This window comes from Bos indicus, chromosome 17 (genome assembly GCF_029378745.1).
Source record: "Bos indicus isolate NIAB-ARS_2022 breed Sahiwal x Tharparkar chromosome 17, NIAB-ARS_B.indTharparkar_mat_pri_1.0, whole genome shotgun sequence".
Lineage (NCBI taxonomy): Eukaryota > Metazoa > Chordata > Mammalia > Artiodactyla > Bovidae > Bos > Bos indicus.
In genome coordinates this window covers 6,128,932-6,146,109 of record NC_091776.1, presented here as the reverse complement: position 1 = coordinate 6,146,109, position 17,178 = coordinate 6,128,932, and the positions used below count along the sequence as shown (strand labels likewise).

At 45.2% G+C, this 17,178-nt stretch overlaps 1 protein-coding gene across 7 annotated transcripts in view; it reads left to right on the top strand.

Moving 5' to 3' along the window:
* FHIP1A (FHF complex subunit HOOK interacting protein 1A) overlaps positions 1-17,178 on the top strand; it is a 308,399-nt gene that overhangs the window by 254,520 nt on the left and 36,701 nt on the right. For all 7 annotated transcript variants that reach the window (XM_070769004.1, XM_070769003.1, XM_070769002.1 and 4 more), the window contains one exon: positions 15,512-15,679. In XM_070769004.1, coding sequence (XP_070625105.1) covers positions 15,512-15,679 — 168 coding nt within the window. The remainder of the gene's footprint in view (positions 1-15,511; positions 15,680-17,178) is intronic.

Genomic DNA, 17,178 nt, shown 5'->3' with positions numbered 1-17,178 from the left:
GATTTTTATTTGCACAGTGTAGAATGGGGGTTAGCAGGGAAGAAGGGGAAATGTGACTTGTGGGGATTACTTTAATATAAGGCATGACTGGTGCCATGGTGCTTCAGGAAGGGCCGCCTTTCAGGGCCCAAAAGTCAGCTCTTGTCTGACACCCGGAACTGAACTGTCCAAGGAGACAGGTGTGCTAACAAAGCAAGAGACTATTGGGAAGGGGCACCAGGGCAGAGAGCAGCAGGGTGCGGGAGCCTGGAGGACCGCTCTGACACACGGCTCGCAGTCTCGGGTTTTACGGTGATGGGCTTAGTTTCCAGGTTGTCTCTGGCCAATCATCGTGCTTGGCTCATCTTTGGTCTGACTCAGGGGCCTTCCCTGTGGCCTGCGCGTCTGTCTGCCAAGATGGATTCCAGTGCAGAGGAGTCTGGAAGGTTGACAGGACATACTATGGGGTGGTGTCTCCTCCCTCTTTTTGAGGTGTGAAGTGAAAGTGTTGGTCGATTAGCGGTGTCTGACTGCCACCCCATGGACTGTAGCCCGCCAAGCTTCTCTGTCCGTGGGACTCTTCCAGGCAGAAAAACTGGAGTGGTAGCCGTTCCCTTGTCCAAAGGGTCTTCCCAACCCAGGGATCGAGCCTGGGTCTCCGGTGTTGCAGGTGGATTCATTACCATCTGAGCCGCCAGGGTAGCCTAAACTCTTCTAGCTAGCTTTATGAGGCACGTTTTGGGCCAGCATCTGCTTCCCCGTTTTGGTTCCTTCTGAATTCTTCCGGTTAGTTTTCAACAGCGGCACCACATTCCTTACCAGGACCTCCTGTTGTGAGACAACTCCTGCAAGTGGTCATCATCTGCCTGGCCAAGGGGTACAGTTTCAGTCAATGGTTCGCTAACAGCGGGGTAGTCTGGACCGGAGAAGAGATGGTGCCAGGATTGGGACTGGTGGGGGCCTGAACGAGGCAGCTGTTCTGAATGGCTGTCCCAAGATCGCTGTTAGCACTGCCTGAGTGTCCCCGTAGAGCTTTCTTGGTGCTACCTCGGTCCTTTGCCGTAAGTTGCCAGTGTCTGAAGGATAGCGCTGTTCACTGAAGCTCTGAGCCTAGAGTCGAAGGCATTTATGTGAATCAGGGTAAACTGTGCAGCTGAGGGACCTGTAATGCAGTTTCAGAATAGTCAGTATATTCTAATTGGGTATAAAGGGATTTCTTCTCCATCTGGGTTCTGACAAGTTGAGAAAAAAATGAGTGAGGCAGATGGAGGAGCAAAAGAGCAGCTTTATTATCAGTAACACGGGTGCTGGAGAGTAGGGTTTATGCCTGTACATAAGAATTCCTAATACTGAGCCCAGAATTAGACAGACTCTTCCAGATGCAGAGAAGAATGTGTCCTTCCTGCTGGCAGCCTGGCTCCTGGAGGGAGAGAGAGAGGAAGGGACAGCCACATCAAAATGACAAGTTACCCCCTCGCCAGGGGAAGAGTTATTGAAGAAGGCAGAGAAAGCCCAGAAGTGCTTTGCCAGGAGATTCTGTGTTGGAAAAGAAGTCTTAGGATTGGAGAGATTGGTTTTCTATCAGGTCTACAAAAATCCAGCCTTTTAAAATTCTAGCAAATTGGAAATAGTAAATCATATTTTTAAAAAACAGTAGTAGTAGTTTAAATGTCCTTCTAGTGCTCAAGAACCTAAAATGGGTGCCTGTTGCCTGTGGAAGATAATTGAGACTTTCACTTGATTTTGAAATCCCCTTCCTCCCTCCCCCAGTCTGACCCCTTCCTACCTGTGGACCTCACTTCCCCTGTGATTTTCTTTTCTTGAAATTTAATTTTATGTGTTTATTTGGCTGCACTGGGTCTTAGTTGCAGCATGCAGGATCTAGTTCCCTGACTGGGATCCAACCCCAGCCCCCGACATTGGGAGCACAGAATATTAGCCACCAGGGAAGTCCTACCCCGCACTTTTCAGATGTAAATCTGAAGTCAGAGCCGTGCCCACATGGTCCTCTCTTATCCCCATGCTCCTGCTGGAGTATTCTTCCTCTTCTGTCTGTTAAGTCCCAGCACAGTCCTGATATTGGGCTCTCGCCTTGCACTGAAGCACACACTGCTTTCCCTCCACCCGGGACCAGACAGTTTAGCGCTCGTCTCATTACGTGAGTTTCACCAGCCGGCTGCTGTGGTACCGTGAGGGGCAGGATGTGTCTTATGCTGCTTTTATGTTTCCTCAGCTGCACATGAAAAGCCCTCAGTGAATATGCAGTTGGTTAAATAAATATATCAAAAAACAGTGGCTCGCACCCTTATCACTATGCTAGAATAAAGTCAGGTGTTGGTTATGCTGGAAGGTAAAATCACCAAGATGAAGATCCAGAACTGGCTCATGTCTCATGCCACTGATACGGACTCGAAGAATCTCAGGTTTTGGAAACTGAGAAGATGGATCAGCTAGTTTAACACCATCATTTTACAGCTGAGAACATGAGAAAGATTGGGAAAGAAATATCCAGAGTCTACGAGCCTAATGTTTGTGAGAGGAACAGAGGATACGAAATTGATGATGTTTCAGTTCTTCAACATTAGCTTATCCTCAGAAGGTTGACGTGGCGGCTTTATATTTACATTTTGGCATCCTCTAAGTGTTCCAAAGTGCTTTTTTATTATCTTGTAGAGCCTCCCTCCTTTATGTTCTTACCAAAATCTGTGGAGGAAGGCACTTTTCACAGAAGCTGTCACTGCATCTCATGGTTGACCTTTGTTGATAAACGTTAACTTCCTGCCCGAGCTGATGCGGCAGGTCAGAGGCTCCAGGCTCTGTGTGCAGCCCCAGCAAGCTGGCACGCCCGGAGGTTGCTTGACTTGCCCAAGGCCCCCAGCTCCTAAGGGTCAACATGCATCTGTTTCGCATTCCACTGCAGTCCATTTTCAACTATGCTCTGATGCCTTTAAAAAAAAAAAATCTTAAATTATTATCTCTAGATTCTGAGAATTCCAGCTTAGAAGGAAATACATTTTTAATTTGCTGCTCAGCAAAGAGAAAGAACAGCTAACACAAGTACTTACCTACCCTGGGTAGAAGTTTAGGAACCAAACTTGGGGCAAAGACAGCCTGCTTTGCTGAATGCAGAGAGACAGTGCTGCCTGTTGCCAGGGAGGAGTTGAGACTGGAGGAGGATGGGTCACCTAGCCAGCTCTCTGCTCCTCCGAAGTCCCAGGCAGGTCTTCCCAGTGCAGATTCAGTATTTGTCTTATGTTGTAGCGGCTCCAAGACATCAGTGCTTGTATTTAACTATATAAAATGTCAAACAAAATAAGAACAATGTTTTGGTTATTTCTGCCACTTTCTTTCCATTTAATTTTACATTAAAAATTATACTGTAGTGCTTATTCATTTGTTAGTGGACAGAAAATTTAACAGGGAAGTAAATATATATATTTTAAACAGTTTTGAATGCTGAGTCTTGTCACACTAATGAGCCACAAAATCAGTCTTTGCTTTGCTAAGTTGCTTCAGTCATGTCTGACTCTGTGCGAGTCATCCCATAGATGACAGCCCACCAGGCTCCCCCATCCCTGGATTCTCCAGGCAAGAACACTGGAGTGGGTTGCCATTTCCTTCTCCAGTGCATGAAAGTGAAAAGTGAAAGTGAAGTTGCTCAGTGGTGTCCGACTCTTAGCGATCCAATGGACTGCAGCCCACCAGGCTCCTCCATCCATAGGATATTCCAGGCACGAATACTGGAGTGGGGTGCCATTGCCTTCTCCGCAAAATCAGTCTGGTAGGTCACAAACAGCACTTCAAAACAGAATCAAAGAGAAAATATTGGAGTGCACTGTGTTTAGTAATGGTAAGTATCATATTGTTATAAATTATTGTAATGTGCCATGGCTTTAAAAAGCTTCAGAAAGGACTGTCGTCGTGTTTTGGAGGATTACTCGCAGAACGGGCTATGCCATTAGTCTTGACGCCACGTTCTTCTCTGTCATGGGCTGCAGTAGTCGCAGTTGGTCTTCTAGGAAAATTCGTTTCTGTTCTGAGTGCCTGGTATACAGGAGGCACTGTTCTCAATGCTGTGGATGAGATCTCTCTAGCAGTTTACTTACCAAGCAAGTCATCTTATTTCCAGAGAAAACACTGGATCAGTTTGCATAGGGTTTAACTGTAACTAACAGAAAATGCCCTTTGATAATCTTGTCTCATCCCATCCACCAATTCTGTTTATACATCACTGGCCAAGGTATATACTGAGGTACTTACATGCAAAGGAAGAAGGGAAATGTGGTTTTTAGCTCTAAAGTTAGGATTTGTTCCCAGGAAGAAAAGGAGACTGAGTACTGGGGGACATTTAGAAGTCTCCACTCTAAACCTCAGGGTTTCTTCCATGTTAACATTGACGGGCAGTGGGAAGTTCCAGTTACTGTAATTCTTGTAAAAGTGCTGGCTGGGCAGGGATAGGCTTGTGTGGGTTGTTGGCTGCACCAGGGATGCCCTGCTCGGCGGCAGAGAGGAGGATGAAGGGCGTCTCCTGCTTGACTCACGAGCACCGTGGTCTCGTGGGCAGAAGGCACTTTCTGCTCCGGTAGAGCTGTCTGCTTTCCAGGCTATGGCCCTGGGGGCTGTTCTGCCGGGTGACGCTGCAGGGTTGGAGGGTGGTTTACTGCTTCACAGACTTGCACTATACAGGCTGGTTTTTGGTTTGTTTTTTACTTTTTAATTTTATATTGGATTACAGCCTATTAGCAGTGTTGTGATGGTTTCAGGTGGACAACAGAAGGACTCAGCTACACGTATGCATGTATCCATTCTCCCCCAACCCCCGCTCCATCCAGGCTGTCATATGACACTGAGCAGAGTTCCCTGTGCTAGACAGTAGGCCCTTGGTTATCCATCTTATTTTTTGAAATAGTTGTATGTATCTGTGGCTGTGCTGAGTCTTTGTAGCCGTGTGGGTTTCTTCTCTCGCTGTGGCTGCTCTTGGTTGCGGTGTACAGGCTTCTGGTGGTGGGCTCCTCTGGGTGTGGAGCACAGGCTCTTGGATGCTCGGGCTTTAGCACTTGTGGTGCGTGGGCTCTGTAGTTGCAGCTCCTGGCTCTAGAGCACGGGCTCAGTGGTCGCAGTACATGGGCTTAATTGCTCCACGGCACGTGGGATCCTGCCCCACCAGGGACTGAACCCATGTCTCCTGCATCGGCAGGCGGATCTTTTACCACCGAGACACCAAGGAAGCCCTGGGTACTTATGTTAAACATAGCAGTGTGTACATGTTGATCCCAAACTCTCTGGTTCTGCCCCTTTTCCTTGGACAGCTCTTCTCCCCTAGATTTGCTGCTTTAAAAATTATAGAAGTTAGTAAGCAGCAAGGGTTTACTGCAGAGCACAGGGAATTATTCCCATTATTTTGTAATAATCCATATTGGACTATAATCTGCAAAAAAGTGAATCAATATACTAAAACGAGCACAATATTGTAAATCATCTATACTTCAAAAAAAACCACAAAACTGTAGAAGTTGGGAGACCAACCTGTCTGTATTCACTGCCTTATACACGCCCACCCACCCCGTTTTGGAGTTTGAGCGGGTCCCAGGTACTGTGAAGCCTCCCCATCTCTGACCTCCCATAATTCTTCACGTCACTTCTGTCCTGCTGCAGGGGAAGAAAATTAGGGCTATAAATTAAGCTTTCGTTTAGTTTTTGATTTGAAAAGAAAAATTAGATTTCTTTCTTTTTCAACAAGTGCCGAAGGGACATAATGCAGAATCACAGGATTCTGCTCTTAAGCAGGATTCTGCTCTTAAGCGTCAGGATCATGGAAAGATAGGAAGGGTCCCACCCGCTCTACATGGAGAAACACAAAAAACAGCTCACACAAACTCCACCTTATCTAAGGCAGGCAGGTGGTATTCATCTTGGAAACAAAAGTAGAGAAGGCAGGGAGAATCTGGTCTGAAAGTTGGTGTTAATCTTTTATTCTTTCCCTGCATGCTCCTAGGAGATCATTACAGATTTATCAGCAACAAACGCCCTGCAGGCTTTCCTTCAGGTAGTTGTAAGAAAACCAAACAACAAAGAGAACGCAAAGGAAGCGTATAGCCTGCTTATTTCACGTTCTTGATATAGTTTTCTCTTGCCCCACACTAACTTTTTAAAGCATTATGTATTTTATTCATTTCCTTATTCTAAAAGTGATTTAGTTAATCTGCTTGAGATAGTTAGGGATGTTGACTCAATGAACTTTTCCAATAAATGCAGAAGATTATGTAATAGCATAGAAAATTGTAGGGGGCTTTCCCGGTGGCTCAGACGGTAAAGAATCCACCTGCAATGCAGGAGATTCGAGTTTGATCCCTGGGTCAGGAAGATCCCCTGGAGCAGCGCACAGCAACCCGCTCCAGTGTTGTTGCCTGGAGAATCCCATGGACAGAGGAACCTGGCAGGCTACAGTCCATAGAATCACAAAGAGTCGGGCACGACTGATCGACTGATCGACTAACACTGTCTAACATTTACATACTTAAAAGAAGTGAGCTTCTTTTAAGAGTCCCCCTCTCCGGTCTCTTTTATGACTGACTTGCATTTTAAGTGAGACAGAAAGAATAACTGACAGGCTGCCCCTCTGTGCCTCACCCTGTGGTTAGTGGGTACCTGGTGATGAACAAGTTTGGGATAACAGAGAAAACCGCCAGGAAGACTAGAATTACTGAATTTGTTGGAGGGAACACCTGTGTATTTTCTCGGTCTTGCATTGTATTGAGGTCTTCTCTAGTGGATAAGAAGCCAGGAGTGAAACCTGCCCTTTATCATCAGAACTTGTCTTTGTTACAGTTTTGGTGTCTAGGAAAACTGTCCATGTGTAAAATTCCACTCCCAAACAACACATGGAACCCAGCAATCAGACTCAGTGGGGATTGGGGTGACAGGCATTAGAGGCCACCACGTGACAGTTGTTCTCAAATAAAACTCCATTCTAAAGAAGCTGCCTGAAACCACCCTCTTAACCATTTCCCCTCCACCACTGGGTTTAATGTTTGCTCGTCAGAATTCAATAGTATTGTCTTGTTAATCAAGAAGAGTAATTAGGAGGAAGCCCAAGGAAGCGTTTCCTTTTTCCCAATGCATCACTTTTCTCAGTTGCCATAATCAAGAGCGTGGCATGAGTCAGGCTCTTTATTTCCTATGAAGTGTTCACCAAGAGTCGGACATGACTGAGTGACTTAGCACACACAGAAAAGGAAGATTGCCTCTGCGGGTCACATATTGTCAAATGAATCTAACTGCCTTGCTCATGAAGGCATCCCCAACATAGACTTTGAAAACCATATTTGTTTGTTTGTTTTATTAGTAACAGGGTACCTGATTTCCATCCTGACATGTTTATTGATTATCCTTTGGGTACCTGCTGGCGTACAAATTGTTTTGAGAATTCACACTATAGGTCAGACATAGTCATTTCTGCAGTAAGTTTGCAATCTTAAAAAATGGAAAAATGCATTAACAAGAGTGAGAAAGGGAATGGATTTAGTCTAGCAAAGAGGAAGCTGAGGGCTTTCGTAAGAACTGCAGAACGGGAAGGGAAGTGGAGTTTGGGGGGACAGCATTTCCCCACCACCACTTAACCTGAGGGCAGTGAGTGTAAGGCACACTTTACATTACAGCAGGTGGAATTTTACTTCACCTTGAGGCATGCTTTCTTGATTGCAGAGACCTCCTGAGCTGTGCTGCCAAAGGAAGCTGTGCAATCCCTGTTTGGTTGTCTCTGGCTTTCCACCCTCAGACCTCCCTTCTTCTCTAAGCTTGCTCTTCAGGCTTCTGGCGATCCTGTTAGCTTACCCTAGGCTTCTTCCAATAAGTATCTTTTCTGCTTAGGCCCACTCAGTTCCCCTGAGATGGTGTGGACTCAGAGAGCTGAAACAATATGCTGAGAATGTTCTTCAGTTATACACAGGTGCCCCAAAGCAGATTGGTGATATTGTTTTTATAGTTCTTCATATTGCAACTAAGAAGAATCTTTCTGGAAGAATTAGTAAACAGAAAGGGATGGGTGAAATGATCTTCAGAATACTCTTCAGATCCTTCCTACTGAGATAAAACTTACTTTGCTTCAGAATTTCCTTGTTGTTTCTGACCACAGAGCTGCCATATTGTGAAATAACTTTCTTAGTGATACTTGGAGTATTTCAGCAATGAAATTCTATACTGGATATAGTTCAAATATAGTGGATCATATATTGAATTATACTCTGATAAGTTACATTATAATGAAGTAGGATTGTAGACATTATATACTCATAGAATAGGAAGGAAGGCTTTATAAATAATTTGCCGACTTCTCCAGGGAGAGGTTTATCATAGGCAAGGAGAAGCATCTTCTGTTTAATTAGTCAGTCAATTAATATTTAATTGATTTAATTAATTCATATATTTAATGTATTATAGATACATCAAGAAAATAATGGGGGAAGAGGCAGAGACTGGTTTTACTTTTAACTTCTTTTCCTTAAAATATGTTGCAGAAATCATTGTAGCCATCACTGTAATCTCTTTCCTCAGTTATTTTAGGAATGAATAGCCACACCTATTGACTTATGGCAGAGAGCAAAGAGGAACTAAAGAGCCTCTTGATGAAAATGAAAGAGGAGAGTGAAAAGTTGGGGGGTCAGGATGGGGAACACATGTACACCCATGGCTGATTCATGTCAATGTATGGCAAAAACCACTACAATATTATAAAGTAATTAGCCTCCAATTAAAATAAATAAATTAATTTTTTTTTAAAGTTGGCTTAAAACTCAACATTCAAAAAACTAAGATCATGGCATCCGGTCCCATCACTTCATGGCAAATAAATGGGGAAACACTGGAAACAGTGGGAGAATTTATTTTCTTTGGCTCCAAAATAACTGCAGATGGTGACCGCAGCCATGAAATTAAAAGACACTTGCTCCTTGGAAGAAAAGCTATGACCAACCTAGATAGCTTATTAAAAGCAGAAACATTACTTTACCAGTAAAGGTCCATCTAGTCAAAGCTATGGTTTTTCCAGTGGTCATGTATGGATGTGAGAGTTGGACTACAAAGAAAGCTGAGCACTGAAGAATTGATGCTTTTGAACTGTGGTGTTGGAGAAGACTCTTGAGTCCCTTGGACTGCAAGGAGATCCAACCAGTCCATCCTAAAGGAAATCATCCTGAATATTCACTGGAAGGACTGATGCTGAAGCTGAAGCTCCAATACTTTGGCCACCTGATGTGAAGAATCGACTAATTGGAAAAGACCCTGGTGCTGGGAAAGACTGAAGGCAGGAGGAGAAGGGGACAACAGAGGATGAGATGGTTGGATGGCATCACCAACGCGATGGACATGAGTTTGAGTAGGCTCCGGGAGTTGGTGAAGGACAGGGAAGCCTGACATGCTACAGCCCATGGGGTAGCAAAGAGTTGGACATGACTGAGCGGCTGAACTGAACTGAATTGACTTTGGATGTCACCTCCTCTCACATCCCCGCCTGCCTCTGCTGGTGGGGTAGAGGCAGTGAGTGCCTGGAGGCCAAGGAGCAGGAGGGGCCAGGAGGGAAGGAGCCTGAATCTTCAGTGCAGCCTTTTTGCAGACTGGGAATAATTGAATGTTTTCGGTCCTGAATTTTTGGCTGAAACAGTGGCGCCGCTCCCTGAGAACCAGGATGTCTGTGTCTCCGCTCCTGTTCCTGAGTGTTGCTCGTGCTCTGTGTCCTGGGAGGGAAGGAGAAGGCTGGGAAGAGTCCAGCTGCAGTGGCGGCTGCCCTGGGGCGGACACACCCTGCCTGTCCCTCGGTGGCTTTCCCTCTGGCAGCAGCAGCCTGTGTTCCCTGGGAAAACCTCTTCGTGTCTGTTTCACGCTGTCCAGCCTCATCTTTGCTTCCCCGTACTGATTTCAGTGATCCGGGGGCCCCTGGTCTCCTTGTTTCCTGCCCCTGGGTGGAGCCACTGGGGCTGAGGCCTCATGGAGGACCCAGAAGAACCTTGCTGGGCTAGTTATCTCCTCTACACCAAAGGGGACGCCAAAGAAGGGTGCCTTTTAACGTGGAGAGGGTGCAGCAGTCACCTGATCCCGCTGCCCACCACCTGCCTGGGCAACAGAAGGTGGTAACCATCTGTTTGTCCCAGTGTGACCAGATCTCATACAAAACACAGCTAGCAGGCGGGGATGTATCGTTCAGGACACACATAAACCTGCCATTTCAGGGAGGATTCTGGTGCTAATTTAGATGCGAATGGAATGGCTCGGCTAGAGCTGATCACGGAAAGGTCGGGGTGTCTATATGCTCAGTGTCCTTCCCGCGCTGTGCATGTAGCTGATGCGCTGCCGCGATTGTGGGCATGAGGCCGGGCTGGGTTCTAGCTTCACTTTGGGGAGAGCTTTGACTTTGCCCAAGTGGAAAGTGTCAATTCCTTCCTTACCTCTCATCCCCTTTTTCAAAGAAAACAAATTCTTTATTTTGTCCATTTCTGAGAAGCGACATTTTAATTAAAATGTAGACGCACTGTTGGAGCTCTCAGGCTAAGGTAAAAAGGAGTGGACTGACAGTAAATTCAGTTGCCCCCCTGTCCACAGAACCGACCTTAGCTCTCCATGCAGTTCACCGAGATCCAGGCCTTGCTGGGAGATAGCATGGAGCGCAGGGCGCTGGTGGGGAAAGGCTGTGAATTGGTTGGGTTTTTGCACTGCTACTTTAGTGTTTTTTTCAAATGTTTTAACTATTAATTTAATGCACAGCCAGAAACTTATTTTCTACATTTCTGTTTATGCATTTTCTTAATTGAATGTAACGAGACATATACATGCAAAATGTATTACATATAGTTGGAACTAAATATTTATATAAAAGTTTGGCAAAACAGGACTTATTTTTACTACATGCAGTCTATTCCAGTACTTTCTGTTTGAACCTGGTCTAACCATGAGTGGACCAAGGCATTGATTGTTTTACCTACTTTGGGTCTCAAACTGTGGTTTGAAAGACATGTTTAAGCAGTTGGTGAAGGGCACTTGGCGTGAAGGACAACTCAGGTAGGGGCCAGTGGAGGTGGAAAGGGTGGTGAAGAGGTTTCAAAAAACAGACTAAACTGGACTGCATAGCAGGAAAAATAAGTACCTGTGTCAGGGTCTCATTCTAGAACTTGGGCTGAGAAGTAGGCATGTGAAAGTGCCTAGGCAAATATCCTGTTTGGGTTCATGGTTGTACCTTCTTGTAAAGGATAATTATTTGTCTGTAGGACCTGAGTTTTCCTTAAGTCATTGCAGCCATTGTGGTCTGCCTTTAGTAAGAAAGAACATTCCCAAGCTTTATTATTGTGTATTATATGGCAGAACCTCATTTACCCTTTCTGCTGGAATTTCTATGTAAATCTGTAGCTGCAGTTCTTTATAGAACAAGCTCAATAAATACTGACACACAACCGTGAGGCAGAAAGGTCCTCCTTACATCAGCACTGACTGTCCTTCACGACTGGCCCACGAGGAGGCGGCTGCTTTCTCGTTTGGCTGGTCCTTGCTCTTTGGGGCATTGGCAGAACCTGAATTTTACAGTCCGCACAGCCCAGCCGCCCGCCCCTGGTGGCTCATCATTAGCTTTCAAGTGATCACGCTTAGGCTCTGGTCTCATCCTCCTTTAAGGAGGTTTCCTATTTGGAGGATTAGAGGAAGTTTCTGAGAAGTCAAGATAATGGGGCGGGAGAAGATTTTCTAGGATAAAAGGCTTCTAAGGGCTCTGAGAATGTGGAGGAGGAAAGAGGGGCAAAGAGAAGGGAACCAGATTTTCTTGGTTTGGGTATTCATTTAAGGTGAGGATGACCTCGATTCATAAAGACTTTGCAACCCGATGCTTAATAGAGTTGGGCTTTAATATTTATAGCACGTTATGTAAATGCTGCCCCTCCAAGTGCTTCCTTAAATCCTCTTAGCTTATAAATGACAGCTTGGATTTCTAAAAAAAAAAACACAGAAATCTTTTCATTTATCCGGTTTAAGAGTAGTAAACAATAGATGCTTAATGCCCGCCTTTCATGCCAGGTCCGAAACACTGAGACTTAGATTCTCAAGAGTTTATCGCTGTGCTTTGGAGCTGATTACAGCCATGCATAGCTAAAGAGGGGAAAATCTGGTGCTACACTATTGGTGCAAAGGCAGCTCCTGGAATTGCGTGTAGCATGTCAGCTCAGCAGTGCTCCACAGGTAAGTTGAAAACACAGAAACTACACACGTGGTCCCTTTGGAATGATTGTTATTGTCATTTAGTCGCTTGGTCGTGTCCAACTTTTCTGTGATCCCATGGGCTGTAGTCCGCCAGGCTCCTCTGTCCCTGGGATTTCCCAGGCAAGAATACTCAAGTTGCCATTTCCTTCTCCAGAGGATCTCCCTACCCAGGAATCGATTAATGCTACTTCTTTTTTCTTCTAGTAATCAAGATTGTTAGGGAATTCAAATTTTGTGTTAATGATTTTAGGTTAAATTTTTACTCTAGGGAGATTGCAGTCATGCAATGGGGGTGAGCTAATGGAACTATGTGTTTGGTGGTGGTGTCAGTCCTTTCCCCTTAATTGTTCTGGGTGACATCAGTTATTCTGTAATTTTTATTTTAAAAAAAGTCCCCACTCACTGGGGCCTTCAGATCTCATGCAGAGAAGAGGGAAGAATTAAAAATCTTAAGCTCAGCTTTGGCAAATGTAAATTGCCAGGTCCGTGGAGGCTGTCATTTGCTCAGGAAATGTTTATTAAGTACCGTCTGTGCACAGGGCTCTTTCCATTGCCCTGCGGTAATAAAGAAAAAGATGCAGCTTGCGTCCCAGGACAGCATTGTAAGTGCCGTGAGCCTGGGGCTAGAGAACGCAGGAGAACACAGGGATAGAAGCTGTTTGTTCAGAAGCAGGGCAGCCCACGAGGAGGACTCTTCTTCAAATAATTTGTCTGCCAAGTGGTTGGTGCTTACCTGTTTCCTGTGCTTTATTTGGACGCAGAGAGCTTTTACATCTGGTCAGATGACACAGGGGTGTGTTGGGTGAGGAGTCATAAGATTGACACTGAGTGGGGAATGGATGGGCCGCACGCAGCGCTCAGGCCACTTGGGGTACTGTCAGTGGGCTCTGAGAGCGCATTCAGATGTACTGCAGGGGCCTGGCCGGACGCAGCGCTCAGGCCATTCGGTACTGTCAGTGGGCTCTGAGAGTGCATTCAGCTGTACTGTAGGGGCCTGGCCGGACGCAGTGCTCAGGCCACTCGGGGTACTGTCAGTGGGCTCTGAGAGTGCATTCAGATGTACTGTAGGGGCCTTGCTTAGAATAAAGAAAACAGACAGAACTGATTTGGTAATATCTATGTGGACACAGACGCTTACTCCTTGGAAGGAAAGTTATGACCAACCTAGATAGCATATTCAAAAGCAGAGACATTACTTTGCCAACTAAGGTCCATCTAGTCAAGGCTATGGTTTTTCCTGTGGTCATGTATGGCTGTGAGAGTTGGACTGTGAAGAAGGCTGAGCGCCGAAGAATTGATGCTTTTGAACTGTGGTGTTGGAGGAGACTCTTGAGAGTCCCTTGGACTGCAAGGAGATCCAACCAGTCCATTCTGAAGGAGATCAGCCCTGGGATTTCTTTGGAAGGAATGATGCTAAAGCTGAAACTCCAGTACTTTGGCCACCTCATGTGAAGAGTTGACTCATTGGAAAAGACTCTGATGCTGGGAGGGATTGGGGGCAGGAGGAGAAGGGGATGACAGAGGATGAGATGGCTGGATGGCATCACTGACTCGATGGACGTGAGTCTGAGTGAACTCCGGGAGTTGGTGATGGACAGGGAGGCCTGGCGTGCTGCGATTCATGGGGTCACAAAGAGTCGGACACGACTGAGTGACTGAACTGAACTGAACTGAACTGATATGGACTCATCTATCTAGCACATCCCTAAGAATCAAGAAATTCATAAAAGTAATTCAAGCCTTTCTGTGCAGATGCATCCTTTCGAGAGCTGTCCACACTTACATAGCAGGTCTGAAGATCTGGTTTCTAAACTGAGTTGTGGATTTTGAAGGCAGAAAAGGAGAAGAGGAAAGCATTTTTAAAGGAATGGCCCAGTAACAGTATGATAAAATGACAGCTAACACTTTTAAAGTGAGGAGAAAAGAAGATCGACTACTGGAAAAGAAAAGATGTGATCACTCAAAATTTATCACCATCTGTTTCTTTTAGCATCAAGTGTGTTTGACTCATGGCAGGGGAGATATCTAAGCTTTCTAGGGTATAAGGCTGAAATCTGAAATTTTGAACCGTTTCCCTGGTAATTCTCATGCAACCTTGTTTGAGTCTTTTTGTATTACAGACAGTATGGCAGTTGATGGCTCCTGTTCTGCCTTTAGGTCTTCCCAGGTGGCTCAGTGGTAAAGAATCTGCCTGCCAGTGCCTGCAATTGCAGGAGACATGGGTTTAATCCCCTCAAGAAGGAAGTGACAACCCACTGCAGTATTCTTGCCTGGAAAATCCCATGGACAGAGGACCCTGGCGGGCTACAGTCTATAGGGTTACAAAGAGTCCGACATGACTTAGCACAATTCTGCCTTTAGGAAGACAAAGCAATGTATACTCACTCTTAAAATATTCCCAGTCAAAATGTTTAAAATAAAAATTTGTTGCTTTAAGCATCAAATCCTCAGTTCTTTGAAAAACTTGACTCTTTAGAGGAGTCTGTTTCCTGAAAGATTGATGTTTTACTGCATGGGAAAATCACAGCACATAGAAAATAGTAATCTGTATTATTTAAAAAGTCACAGTTACTTTATAAGCAGTAAACTCTTACAGCAGTTTATAAATAATACTTTATGTATATTATTCAGTTATAAAATTCTGACTTGCAACTTGCCTGAAACGTATCTGAACTTCTGCAGCGTTTTGTTCCTGCACCTGTCATTTGCTATTTATTATATTTAGTGTGCTAGATCATAAATAGAACCCATCTTCCTGGACAGGAAATGTGTTGTTTCTAGCTTCTTGTTCATAAGAAATCCCAATAAAGGTTTATTGAATGACTAGTAAGGGAACAAGTTATACTGAGCGTTCTAATTAATCCTTTTTATGGACCATGAACATACTTTCTATTATCTTTTCCCTCTTTGTGATTACACACTAAAATCTTGATGGTATTTGAACTGCATCTGGTGTATCAAGGTTGTCAGAACACTTGAATTGCTTCTTTCTGCCTTTGCTTTTCCCTTACTGAATTAAAAGGCGGAATCAGCATGAGATTTTGAGGAATGTGAATAGGTTAGGGGCTTCAAATGAAGCTCTGAAGTGTGCTCTCGTGGCAGGCGTGTTCTTGCCTTGATGGGGTCACCACGGTGAGGCTGGGGGCCGTTGGAGAGGCACGGATCGCAGCATCGGGGGAGGCGGCAGGCGTGTTCTTGCCTTGACGGGGTCACCGCGGTGAGGCTGGGGGCCGTTGGAGAGGCACGGATCGCAGCATCGGGGGAGGCTCACCTGCGTTCCCTCTGTCGTTGGGCCCAGGTGACTGTGGAGGAGGTCATGACCACCACCGCCTACCTGGACCTTTTTCTGCGCAGCATCTCCGAGCCAGCGCTGCTCGAGACCTTCCTCCGCTTTATCCTGTTGCACCAGCACGAGAATGTCCACATCTTGGATACACTCACGAGCCGAATCAACACCCCATTCCGGGTAAGGAGAGCCCCAGTGGAAGGGAAGTTATGACTCAGGACACAGTTCAGGAGAGTTTGTTTTTGGGATAAAACTGTGAATATTCTCTTCTTTTTATTTACCCTCCTTTTATTTTCCTTTCAGCCTTTACTTTTCTGTTTTGGAAGAGATGAGCTAGATTGTTTTGCTGCCTGGAGCCCTTCTGTCTGGGAGGTGGAAGTTACTGCCTTTTCTAGACAGTTTTCTCAGTTTGTCTGGGTTGACACTTTCTTGCGCAGAACCAGCAGAATGTGCTTCCGAGGAGACAAGGAACAGGGGATGGGGCTGAAACTCAAGTAAAGCCAAAGAGCTGAAGTCTGTCAAGTCTGGGTATTAGAGATATTTCTGTCCATAAGTGGTTTGAAATGCAAGTCTGGGCACGTGTGAATTTAGGTAGTCATTCTTTGTATGGTGCTCTGATTAACTTTGAAAATCCTCTCATACCTTTAGTGTAATCCTTTGCAGCCCTCTCCCCATAGGCTGCCTCTGTTTAATTGCAATTATTATTTTAAAAGCAAAGGTATATTGGAAGAAAATGAAAACACTAGTTTGCAAAGATCCATATATCCTAATGGTTATATATAAGCAGCATTATTGTAAGGCGCAGCGGCTGCGCTTTGCTGGAGCACCAAGGTAAGAGAAACCCAAGTAAGACGGTAGGTGTTGCAAGAGGGCATCAGAGGGCAAACACACTGAAACCATACTCACAGAAAACTAGTCAGTCTAATCACACTAGGACCACAGCCTTGTCCAACTCAATGAAACTAAGCCATGCCCTTGAGGCCACCCAAGACGGGCAGGTCATGGTGGAGAGGGCTGACAGAATGTCCACTGGAGAAGGGAATGGCAAACCACTTCAGTATTCTTGCCTTGAGAACCCCATGAACAGTATGAAAAGGCAAAATGATAAGGATACTGAAAGAGAAACTCCCCAGGTCAGTAGGTGCCCAATATGCTACTGGAGATCAGCAGAGAAATAACTCCAGAAAGAATGAAGGGATGGAGCCAAAGCAAAAACAATACCCAGCTATGGATGTGACTGGTGATAGAAGCAAGGTCTGATGCTGTAAAGAGCAATATTGCATAGGAACCTGGAATGTCAGGTCCACGAATCAAGGCAAATTGGAAGTGGTCAAACAAGAGATGGCAAGAGTGAATGTCGACATTCTAGGAATCAGCGAACTGAAATAGACTGGAATGGGTGAATTTAACTCAGATGACCATTATATCTACTACTGCGGGCAGGAATCCCTCAGAAGAAATGGAGTAGCCATCATATCATGGTCAACAAAAGAATCCGAAATGCAGTACTTAGATGCAATCTCAAAAACGACAGAATGATCTCTGTTCGTTTCCAAGGCAAACCATTCAATATCACAGTAATCCAAGTCTATGCCCTAACCAGTAATGCTGAAGAAGCTGAGGTTGAACGGTTCTATGAAGACCTACAAGACCTTTTAGAACTAACACCCAAAAAAGAT